The 12,849-nt window shown below is 42.5% G+C and overlaps 2 protein-coding genes across 2 annotated transcripts in view; one reads left to right on the forward strand and one right to left on the reverse strand.

The window, feature by feature from the left end:
* LOC135221310 (5-oxoprolinase-like) overlaps positions 1 to 12,849 on the reverse strand; it is a 709,982-nt gene that overhangs the window by 614,894 nt on the left and 82,239 nt on the right. The window lies entirely within an intron of this gene.
* Positions 11,592 to 12,849, forward strand: part of LOC135221586 (5-oxoprolinase-like) — a 38,904-nt gene continuing 37,646 nt past the window's right edge. The window contains exon 1 of the mRNA XM_064259275.1: positions 11,592 to 11,832. Coding sequence (XP_064115345.1) covers positions 11,747 to 11,832 — 86 coding nt within the window. The 5' untranslated portion in view covers positions 11,592 to 11,746. The remainder of the gene's footprint in view (positions 11,833 to 12,849) is intronic.

Raw genomic sequence — 12,849 nt, forward strand, 5'->3', positions numbered from 1 at the left:
TGAATTTCTGTCGGGACGACGGAGTCTAAAGCTAAGTAGTATATATCTGCAGGTAAGTATGTATAAAACTTTATTGTATCATAACAATATCATATTTCTTCAGTTATTGCAAATTTTTATAATTATTGTCAAAGAAATTGGGAGAGATGGCATCTGTAGACATTCCCCGAGTCGAGAAGGGAGACTTCAGTCAGCTACCAAGTTCACCATGATTCAGTGCGAGCACAAACCTCAAGTAGTCTACACGTTCAAGTTTCACCTCTGACATTCGTTGCTTTTACGTATGTTTTATCTATGTTTCGGCAAGAATTTCATTATGCCAATGAGGAAAGACAAGGAAAACATCTCGCTAACATACAGACGAAGAAAAATCGCTCAAGTATTATTACAGAATATCATAATATACGCGTAGTTAGTGAAGAGAGAGAGGGGAGGGGTGCGTAGTAACGCCCCCGTCTTGCCTGACAGCACACGTCACGCTGTGCCCAAGGCTACGATCTTTGAGCAAAGAGATCTTCATTTATGTTAAATAACGTAGTTTTGGTTTTTTAATACCCAAAATGGAATATGAAATTCATAATAATCATGATTTATTAAATTGTCTTTTGTAAAAAGAGAGTACACCTTCGAGTTTCACCTCTGATATTCTCTTGCATTTATGTTTGTTTATCTTTGTTTCGGCAAGAATTTCATCGTGCCAAAGAGGAAAATACAAGGAAAACATCTCGCTAACATACAGAAGAAGAAAATTCGCTGTAATAAGCCGAGTTAGTGAAGGAGAGAGAGAGAGTTACGTAGGAAGGAGTGCCCATCTTGCCTCACGCCCTAGTGCCCCAGGCTTACGCATATGAGCAAAGGGATCATCATTTAAGGGTGGATTTTTTGACGTAAGGAAAAATCTATTTACTGGGCGATTGGCTCCGTGTCGCCAGCGAAATATCCTTTAATCTATTATTTTTAGGGTAAATGTACTGAACACATACCAAAGAGAATAAAATAAATAAAGAAAAAGGTCAGTATAACTGACTCGCTCACCCTCCAAGAGGGTGTCGGTATGAACACTATGGCGAGTGAGACCACTACCACGAGCCAAATGCCAATAGAATTCTCCCACTACAAAATCCTCCAAGAGGGGAGCCGACCCACCAGAGTGGGAGGCAGCAAGTACTACTACTACTCCATGCTGCCGACTGCTGCGCCTCTGGTGGCATCCTGAACGTTAGAGGACAATCTGGGCGAAAGGGATGGGTAGGGCGGGATTTCGCTGGCGGACACGAGCCAATCGCCCAGAAATAGATTTTTCCTTACGTCAAAATCCCTTTTCTGGCTCAGCTCGTGTCGCTGCGCGAAATCGTACCAGAGAAATAGCACAAGATTGTAAACAAAATTAATAAAATAAAATAAAAACAATAGGTCTCAAATAAAAAAATAAAATAAAAATTAAAAGAATAATTGCTAAAAGGATACATATACACAGTGATACAAAAATAGAAATATGCTTAAATTACACTTAATTCTAATAATATTTCTTAACTTAAGGTAATTTACATATATACAGAGGTAAAATGGCTTACATGTATCAAAAAGGTATCTGTGTAAAGCTATGTATCAAAAATTCCAGAGCAATTAATATAATCAGATGAACAAACAACTCAACAATAATAATATATAAAGGAATGTATATGACTTAATATACAAAACCCGTAACCATTACAATTAAGATGTATCCCCTAGCATAAAAATAAGGGGATAACATCCATGAGATCAATATCCGTAATCACCTGTGAGTGTCCCTAGCAAAAAAAAAAAATAAGGGACACCCACCACATCATCATAAAAGCAGCTAAGACACAAGGTGATTGTAAATGAACAAGGCAGGAATAGACGAACTGTTGGGTGAGGCAGGTAGAAAGGAGGACTGGATCTTCTACTAAAAGATTAGTTAGAGTCAGGGGAAAACTATGTTACCCGCGTGCTACTGCTGAAAATTTCAGAGCTTCCAAGGACTTAAGGTAATGACGTTTGAACACTGTCGGCGATTTCCATCCGGTATACTTTTTCAACTCATCGAAGTTCATATGTTGGAAATAGTTAATTGAGGTGGCTACTGCCCTGACATCATGTGCTTTCGGGAAAGAGTCAGGATTGGCTTGTTTAATGAAGTACAGGATTTGTTGCCTGATGCCTTTAATAGATAAAGTTCCACCTTTTTCCCTCTTAAAGAGGGGACCCGATGAGGATGAGGAGGGTCCTGGACAGAAAGGCTCGTAAGGCTGAAAACTGGGCAAAGAGATACATCTTGTGGAAGGGGTAGTACCTTCCAAGGTTCCCACCTCATCAAAGGATCTTCATTCTTTGCTATAAAGCTACGTTCCGGAGAAAGTAGTACTTCCCCCGTGGGAGGAATTGAATATGATCCGGATCTCTGGATAAAAGCCGACAGTTCTGAAATTCTTGCTCCTGAAGCCAAGCTTAATAAAAATAGAGTTTTTCTTAAGAGCATTATAAACGAGCAATGGTGTCATTATCGGTTTCTGAAGCCAGTTTTAGAACATCGTTTAAGAACCATGATACTGACGTAGGCCTTACAGAAGGTCTAAGTCTAGCACATGCCTTGGGAATAGACGAGAAGTAGGAATCCGTCAAGTCTATGTTAAATCCAAATTGAAACTATCTTTTTCAAGGCTGACTTGTTTGTCGTAATCGTGCTAGCTGCTAAACCTTTTTCAAATAGGGATCTGAAAAAGGATATAGCTGAATTAATTGTCATGATTCAATATTGTATTCTCTCAGGAAGATTGCTAACTTTTTGACAGCAGCATCATACTGTCTCAAAGTTGAATCCCTTTTATCGGATTCCAAGAAGAGAATATTCTGAGGGTCAATATTCGCATCCCTTTTCGCTGCAAACTTCATGAAATCCCTATAAAGTTAGGGTTTTGAGAATCCCTGAGGAAGCGAACACAGTCTTCGTTTGTACTGACTGGGAGAGCCTGGGATTGGGGATCCGAAGAGGACGAAGACCAGTTCCAGAATTAGGGGATACCAATTGCTCTTCGGCCAGTCTGGGGCTACTAGAGCCACTTGACCCTTGAATGTCCTGAGTTTGTTTAACACTTTCATGAGAAGATTCACTGGAGGAAAGACATAAATCTTCTCCCAGTTGTTCCAGTCTAGCGCCAGGGCGTCCGTGGCATAGGCCAGAGGGTCCAGGTTGGGGGCCACATAACACGGGAGTTTGTGGTTCGCTTGAGATGCGAAGAGATCCACCTGTAGACCTGGAACTCTCTGAAGGATCCCATTGGAACGAACTGTTGTCCAGTGACCATTCCGACTCTAGGGGCACTGATCGGGATAGAGCATACTGCTATGACGTTTCTCACTCCAGCTATATGAGTGGAGGAGAGATGCCAACTGAACTTGTCTGCCAGGGAGAAGATGGCTACCATGACGTGATTTAGATGACGTGACTTGGAGCCTCCTCTGTTTATACAATGTACTACCACTGCGCTGTCCAGGACTAGCTTTATGTGGGAGTACCTTGGCGGACATAAACCTTTTTTAGAGTCAAGAACACTGCCATTGCTTCCAGTACGTTTATATGGAACTGACGGAACTGAGGTGACCACGTTCCAATTGAACCTGAACTGGGAATACCCTCCCCAACCGCTTAAAGACGCGTCTGTGTGGATGGTGATCCCTGGTGGAGGGAACTGGAGGGGTACTGACACCGACAAGTTCTTGACTTTCGCCCAAGGCCGGAGTCGATTCTTTAGAATCAGAGGGACTGAGGATAATTTGTCCCTGGACCTGACATTTGCTCGTGAGCGCCCAGATTCTGGTTAGGTCTTTCAGTTTGGCTTTCATTAGATGTTCGTCACTGAAGCAAACTGGAGCGAACCCAGGATCCTTTCCTGAGTCCTTCTTGACGCCAGTTTGTGACTCAGAAATTGCTTGACTGACTTCGCTATTTCCTTCCTTTTGGTTGATGGAATCGACAGAGTATGGAGGATAGATTCCATTGAATGCCCAGCCACTGAAAGTTTGACTTGGAGTGAGTCTTGACTTGGTCCTGTTTATCTTGAAGCCTAGATATTCCAGGACTGAATCACTTTCAGTGTTGCTCTGTTGCATTCCTCGACTGTGAAGCCCAGATCAACCAATCGTCGAGATACGCTACTACCATAATCCCTTGTGACCTGAGTTGTTGCACTACCACTTCCGCCAGCTTCGTGAAACACCCTGGGTGCTACGTTGAGCCCGAAAGGAACTACCTTGAAGGAGAATGTCTGGTCTCCTATCTTGAAGCCCAGATACGGACGGAAGTGTCTTGCAATAGGGATATGATAGTAAGCGTCTGTAAGATCGATAGAGGTGGTGACGGCCCCACGGGGTAAGAAGTAAGGTCCGCACCATGCGAGATCGTGAGCATCTTGAACTTGTCGCAGCGAATGGCTAAGTTTAAGCGGGACAAGTCTAAGATTACCCTTCTTTTTTGTGAGCCTTTCTTTGGCACGCTGAACAAGCGATCTTGAAATTTTAATCTTTTGACTCTCGCTATAGCTCCTTTCTGAAGGAGATCCTCCGCGTACTCTGTCAATTCCTTGGAAGGAAGTTGACGGAAAGGTCTGGATGGAGGTGGGTTCGCTAACCAGCTCCAACCCAGGCCTTTTGAGACAATGCTCTGAGCCACTTGCTGAAGTTCACCGGTGGCGAAAGTGAAACAGCCTCCCTCCTACCTGAATTTCCTCATTGGTTCTGGTACCCTCCTCGGCCTCCTCTGAAGTGTTTTCCCCTTATTAAAGGGACCTCCCGATCCTCTCCCACGAAAGGAACGCTTACCTCTGCCTCCCTTACCCGAGCGGTCATATTTCTGTGAGGCTTGACCCTCGAAGACCTGGTTGTAGGCCGGAGAGAGGGCATAAGAGGTGGAGGGCTGAGGCTGAGGAGAGATCACATAAATCGGCTGTGACTGAGCCTTTGAGGTGGAAGGTTGGGCTGTTTGCACTAAAGGAACAGCTGGAACTTGCTGAGAGAAGCGTGGCTGCTTCTTCTGGTAGGGCTGGAAACGTCTAGGTTTCCTTTGAGCCTTACCCTTACCGGTTTGGTCTTGTCGTCTCTTGGCCGTAAGACCCCAACGGTCTTTAAGGCTCTGGTTCAATCTTGTAGCCTCTGACTGGACCTCCTTAACCATTGCTTCTGGGAAGAGGTCTGCTCCCCAGATGCTTGACATGAGCAACTTATTCGGCTCGTGCCGAATTGTTGCCTCTTGTAGGACATGTTTCCTACAATTTGTCCTAGCAGTGGCGAACTCAAACATGTCAGACTGCACCGTTTGAGTCAGAGATTTGGTAAGAAGCTTGAAGAGCGGTTCCGACCCGTAGGCAATGGTAGCCACCTCGGTCATAGCCATGGAATTAATAGACCTGGCTAATCGCGATTTGGCATCAAATTCCGCTTGAATAAGGCTATCTGGAAGCCTAGGTAGCTTCTCACCAAACTGCTCCATAGCACAGTCTGGTTTGAGTTTTGCCATCTGAGAAGGTGTTAGGCAAATCTTCCCATAATTCACCGGCTGAAGGAAGCAACGGAGATGTAGGATCTGCTTCCTTCAGTTGAGGCATGGAGTCCCCCTTCTGGGCTGCAGGAATAGTAGTCGTCGCGATCTTTGTCAGGAAAGGGAGCGGAGTACTCTCTTCCATCGTAAAGATCGTAAACGGACTTTTAAAGGGTTGGATTTTCGTATTAGAACAATCCATGTCCTCTAGGCACCTGAGCCATTCTCTTTGAGCCTGGTCACGTGAATAGAGGACTGTTCTCCTTGGAACTTTATCATCCCGAGTCATGGCTGCGGCTGTGAGCCTGGCGTAGCCTATAAACGGGGGCTGAAGGTCCTCCGGGTAGAACTCGAAGTCCTCAATCCTCCGAGTTCCACATTCCGGGATAGAGATTAGTCCGTCTTGGAAGGGGGCGTATGACGCTACTCTCCACGGGTTGTTCATTGAGAACGGAGGTAGAGAGTCATTACGGGGGTGGTTCGAAGTTGGGCTCCTCCTGGTGCTGAAAGGTGGAGGAGAAGTCAGAGGAGCTTGGCTCAGTCCGGCTATGATGTTGTCCTGAGAAGTAATTCTATCAGACAACCGAGAGATCATTTGTTCCATGCTATTTTTCAGAGACCCAACCAGATCTCCCACCTGTTGTAGCAGACCAGCGTTGGAGTCCAAAGCCGGAGCTGCAGCGGAGGTGGAAGGGTGGCTCTGAATGGAACCAAGGGTAGTGAGACTGACGACTCCGCTGGAGTTACGAGATCTCTCCCTGGAGGATCTACTCCTCAAGGACTTAGAGCCGGACCCAGAAGCTTTAGTTCTCTCTGCTCCGAGGTTCCTAGTCGGAGACTTACGAGAGGAGGATGAAGCCGAAGCCGTCTTCTTAGACGACGACGACGTCTTCGTCAAGGTTTTCACCACTTGACCTTTGACCTTAGGTCTAACTGAAGCGTCAGGAGAAGTATAAAGTTCATTACCCGTAAAGCCTTGGAAGGATGGAGAGGTTGCAGGAGTAGAAGAACCAGTTGCACCCAGGGTGTCCCTTGGGTGTCCAACGAACTTACCTCGACCAACAGGTCGTCTACACCTACCATAGGTTCCACATAATGTCAAGAGTCGCGACTTCCGAGGAGATGTCCTGGCCTTGGTCCGACAACGAGGCAGCCAGCTGTTGCTGGATGAAGGCGATAGTCGGGGCCGCCTCTGCTGGGTCGACGTAGCCTGTCGCCTTGCCTCCGGGGAAGATTAGTACCGCCAACCTCTTCTCAAGGATGTAGGGCATACCCTTGGCGGCGTTCTTCCCGAAACCGCCGACCCAGGCCCGCAGGGTTGCCAATGCGGTATCCCTCACAGCCGGAGCCTGGAAGAGAGGGTATTGATTAGATTTAAGAATAACTTAAAACTAAAATTAACTTAAAGCTTAACTTAAAATTATAGGGGCTATAAGATCCCTTGAATTTTACCTTAAGTTAGTAATTGATGTAAAACTTAAGCACTAAAACAAAAGAGAACCAGTTACCGGAGTTGGAATACTTACCCCGTCTAAGAGCTGGCTCACCAGATCGTAACAGATGGTACACGTCTCGTGGTACCAGACCTGGATGTCCCCGTGCGGAGTCGCGCATGGAGCATGGGACCGGCAAACTTCGTGTCCACAAGGGTCTTGAAGTGTGGCGGCGCATCCCGGATGCTCACAGTTGGTGGTCTGTAAGTGGAAAGATACATGAGTATCTTAAAGACTATCACTTACAGGCTAAAGGACAGAAGAACTCCGTTGCATGCCGGAGCTCGGAAAAAATTTGGGCATAACCCCTCCTTAATCGCCTGAATAGGCTATAACCCCGGAAAGATCCGGTGAGACAGGTAAGGGAGGGGGGATGGTTTAAGGTACTTAAGATAAACTTAATAGTTTAACCTAATAAAACTTAAACCTAAAACTCGAACGTACCGGACTAAGTCCAGTGCGTGGCGGAGTGTTGTAACTCAGCGAGACGGAGAGGTTAGGAGGGACCAACTGTATGTTCCGGTCCACTCTGCTGGGTGGACTAGCACCTTTCCGCTGGATGCTAGGACTCCGGTGGTAAAGGAGCCCTAGTAAGGTGGGAAAGAGCGAGAGGACATACAGGCTCAGGCTAGCAACGGAGCGACGGGTCAGTACGGTAAAGGAGGGGAAAGGGCCAGTCCCCCCCCCACGTTACCATCCGGCCGGACCGAGAAGCCGGAGAGGTCGAGTCAGTCTGGGTCTGTCCGTCCCTCTACTCCCTCCGCCTGGGGGAAGAGAGGGAGGCAGGCTCGGGTATGCGGAGCGAGCATGGGTAGACCGACCCACCCCCCCCGACTCTATAGAAGAGCGGGAGGGGGGGAAGGTGACTGGACAGGCGTCTGGCTGCCTCGTGATCACGTAGTGACCACGGGGCGGTAAGAACAAAACAAAGACAACTAAGCCTAGAACAAACCAACTGATCAGAGAGATGCTATCGGGAAGCACCCGAACTGATGAGCGGTAGCATATAGGCCCACTGGACCAAAACCAACTGATCAGAGAGATGCTATAGGGAAGCAACCGAACTGATGAGCGGTAGCATATAGGCCCAATGGGCCATGACCTAGGCTAAGCAAGCCAGACGCCTAACTAACCTAAACGAATATCATATAAATAATTCAAATAAATAATAATAATGAAAGAGAGAAAACAATATAGTAGGAGAGAAAAATCCAGGAGTGTACGACTAACCCGAAGGCAAGTCTACCACTCAAAGCTAGCCGGGGCCGATACTAAGAGCCGTGGCTAGGGTCTGGATAGAAGGAGCCTACATAAGGTAAAAGACATGCATGCATGACAAAACCGTGTAGACCGTGCCCTAAATAGACGGATAATTAAAAAAGATCGTACATAAATAAGGGGATGTTCTGGGTATGGGTGACCAAGAACGAACCCACCACGAGGCAGAACCATGCTGCCATGCTTCCGACCTAGAGTTCGTATTTATACCTAAAAAACGGCAAATACGGGCTCAGGGTCGGAAAAAACCAACTAACAATAAATACTGAGTACTTAACTTAGCTGCTGCGATGGCTGCACGCTCCATGGTAAATAAATCCAACGAAAGGGCACAAAAAACACAGAGAGAAAAAATGGCACGTGTGAATCGTGTGCGCTAACTGAAAAGGATGGCCACCAGAGGCGCAGCAGTCGGCAGCATGGGATGGAGTAGTAGTAGTACTTGCTGCCCACCTCTGTGGGTCGGCTCCCCTCTTGGAGGGATTTTGTAGTGGGAGAATTCTATTGGCATTTGGCTCGTGGTAGTGGTCTCACTCGCCATAGTGTTCATACCGACACCCTCTTGGAGGAAGTGAGCGAGTCAGTTATACTGACCTTTTTCTTTATTGATTTATTTATTCTCTGGTATGTGTTAGTACATTTACCCTAGAAATAATATAAGATTAAAGGATATTTCGCGCAGCGACACGAGCTGAGCCCAGAAATGATTAAATTATGATAAATAAAATAGTTTTGGTTTATTAATACACAAAAAAGAAATACATTTATAATAATCATTATTTATTAACATTGTCTTTATAGAAATACGAAGTTTAAACTTTGAACGCCTGTATCTCAAAACTATACTTATTGGCCTTCAAAATCTATCTTCTCACTTAGTTTTAAGCTATAACATTGGAATTTGGTATATAACTCAGAAAGACATTATAGAATAATCAAATCAAAGCCCTTTTTTCCGATTTTTGTTTCTCCTTTTTTTTTTTTTATACAAATTTTTTCTCCTGGTTTATATTTTTACCATATTGAAAAATTCATATCTAGCAAAAAAATGACTTTTAGAAACAAAAAACTCATTCGATTGGAGGTCTACATCAGGTTTATATATGGTAGTAATCCTAGGTCTTAATATTAAATACCAAGGGAGGAGATAGAATTTGAAAAATGGTTGATTTTTGGAATAAATCGCCCGGGCGGCCGTCACAAAACCGAAGGTCAGAGGCGAAAATCATATGCGGTTTGGAGATGTCCCAAGTCACCTTATTAAGTGGTATGAATATCACAGTCCTGTCCTTTAATAATGGCATTAGCCAGCCGCCCCTTAACTGTAAGAATATGATTCTTGGACCTTTTCTAGAGTTTAATTTAACATGGTAAACTGAATCCTATCCAAAGGCCAGCCCTGTCTATGATTATGAAGAAAACTTTTTCCAAAAAAAACAATTTTTTTCATGTTATGTTTTTTTTCCAGTTTTTCATTTCACTCAATTTCTCCATTTTTGAAAACCTTACTTTTAGTTACTATAGACTTGAGATGTTGTTTAAGACCTAGATTAGAGGAATTATGCTGTATGTATAGTACTTGAAGGTTTTTTTTTTTTTGTCGTTTCACTAATTATATATGAAGTGAAAAGGTGAAAATTCATGGATCGATGTGTTATGGGCAATATTTTATCGTATAGCATGCTTTATATATCATCTATCACAAAATCAAAACCATATACTATAATAAAGATGGCATGTTTGTAAACTATGAATAAAAACCCACATTTTTTAGTAAATCGTCACATAATATCAACTAGGATAGTGATATCTTTCACCATATCAAATATCACCCCTTATAATGAGCACTGTAACCTTCCATCCACTCTCCAAGCACAACAACTGCCCACTGCCATGCTCTGCCCATTTACCTACTTTGGTTCTGGAACAGAGCTTATTGATATGAGTATAATACATATTCCAGTTGAACATGTTTGATCCTGAAAATGCGTTGTGCCATACGTATATTCTTTTAAGAAACTTTGCCTAATCATACAGTTTTCATACCTCTGAATCTGGTACATGTATGATACAAGTTTCAGTTGAACATGTTTGATACTGAGCACATAGTATATGTATTGTATCACACTGTGTCATACATACTTTTAAAGGAACTGCTGCCAATCAAACAATTTTCATACCTCTCTTCCTGTTCAAATGTATTGAAATTGAAGTAATTGGCTCTAGTACCTCATGGTTTCAAGGTATGATTGAAAAATAACAGTAAAATTGTTTGATAATTGAAAATTTCAATGTTCAAATGTTTAACATTGAAATTCTAATGATATCAATGTAGTTATGTATCCAAAACATTCATAATCTCAAGTGGGTGATGTTGAGATACCACTAGTTTTCCTTACTTTCCGTAGTTTTTATTTTTCACACTAAGATTTTTTTCAGTGTTAAATTGCCTTGTTACCCAATCTTTAGCCATTTTTTGTAGTTTAGGAAGCAATAGAATGTGAAAAAATGTAAACAAAAAATTTGTTTTTACTTTTTTCAAGTTTTATTTCTCCCCTCCCCCCTACTTATGCACTTGACCAGGAATCTGACAGTTCTGGTTAGTTTTGACTCTCCCTCAAGCCTTTTGCGCAGTAGGAAGATGTTCACAATCTTACGTGTTCTTTAACTTTAGAACTGTGCAGTCAGTTCTGTGAGACAAGCTCACCTCAGGCATAGTCTCCTTCATAAAAGGAGATGGTTTGTAATTTTGTAGCCACAAACCCAGTTATACAAATCAAACCTTATATCAAGATCCCACCTTATTAGCCACCCCACACAGCCCCTGAAGCCTAAGGAAAAGTAGCAATTTACTGATAAGTAATTGGGTAGTGCTCTTCCACTCACCTTCCTGCATCCTTATTATCAAGCTTCAGCTGCCATTTCCAGCTCATGCCGGGAAGTTCTTTGAAATGTAAAAGGCTCTGGTTTTTATCTATGGCAAATACAAATTATCTTCAGTATTTGTTATATTTTGCTATAGTTGTATGCAAACTCCTTTTTTTTTTAATGGACCTCGGTCATTTTAAAGATAATTCCAGATAAATGTATGCCACTCCCTACTAGTAGATTAAGCTATTTTACAGTATAATAGTGGTTGAGTGTAGAATCATGAAATTAGTGTGAAAATTTCAGTATTCCTGTTTATGAATCCCCTTTTTTATTTTACTAGTCACATTGATATTTCTCTTACGTTTATATATTTATGTTGTCTGATAGGAAATTAGGTGTCCTGATGTACTGTATGAAGATGTGGTGGAGGTACATGAAAAAGTAATTCCAAGACAAGATGTCTCCTCCAGTGAAGCATTGAATAATCACTGGCATATTGATACAGGCACAATGGGGGGGGAAGAAGTATTGATTACTCAGCCTCTAAATGAAGAGCAGCTTCGTGATAGATTTACAGAGAGTTTTGAGAAAGGGTATAACGTCTATAGCTGTGGTTTTGATGCATTCCTATATGTGAGTATTTTCTGTTTGAAAATCATGTTACAGACGACTGTCCCAGACTTGAGACTTTTAAGTACTCACCTTATGCCCTTCAACATTTATAACAACTGAAAGTTATGAGATTAATATTGTAAATTGAATATAAAAGGTAATGCATTAATAAAAAGGAACTTGTGCATTTAAAAGCAAATGAATATTTGAAATCCAATTTTATATATGTAATATGATGGGTAATTACCGATGGTCATAACCTAACCTTTTCAGACATCGGGGATTATGTGCATATAGTACATGATAGTAGTGCTCCTATAAGAATGCTTCCTTGGATGGCCTCTTTAAGGAGATTACTTGGGAATCTGTTTTATTTATCATTTGTAATTTTAATAGAAAGGTGATCAAAATTCTGGAGGATGACTATGAAAGTTTGGAATCTTGCATATAAATTTTCCAGTTAATAAAATTAAAAATGGTTGTGCAGAATTCATGGAGAGTAGTATAGTCTCAAGATCTGGAAAAAAAAGACTGAAGGTCTCAAGAGATTGAGATGGTTTCAAAACATGTGATGAAAAGGGATGAGGAATCAATTGGTAAAAAAATCAGTAAAGATGGAAGTTGAAGGATAAAGACTCATTTGAGCCAAGCCTTCTTAATATTGGATATTGGTCTATATGGTCATTTTGCTACACCAAAAACAATTTTATGAGAGGGTTTTCCTTCAACATCCATGTCTTTCGTCAATAAAACAGATACAATGGCTATAACTGATGCACATTCTGGTAAGAAGATATACCAGATAAAATATTTGAGATTAGCTTCCACCAAGCATGAAGTGAAGTGTTACAGTGCACAAACCTGAAATTTGACTTACGCTGTTCTGTCTAGAATGGTATACAGTGCATACTAGTATTATCTGAGACGAGTCTTCACAAGATTTCTTCCATGTTAGCATTCTTCAGTGTCAGAAACATCACCTGTTGATTCAGCTTCCAGTGCAGATTGACCTTGTACAATGTTTTTGGATAAAGTCAG

This window comes from Macrobrachium nipponense, chromosome 2 (assembly GCF_015104395.2).
Source record: "Macrobrachium nipponense isolate FS-2020 chromosome 2, ASM1510439v2, whole genome shotgun sequence".
NCBI classification, from domain to species: domain Eukaryota; kingdom Metazoa; phylum Arthropoda; class Malacostraca; order Decapoda; family Palaemonidae; genus Macrobrachium; species Macrobrachium nipponense.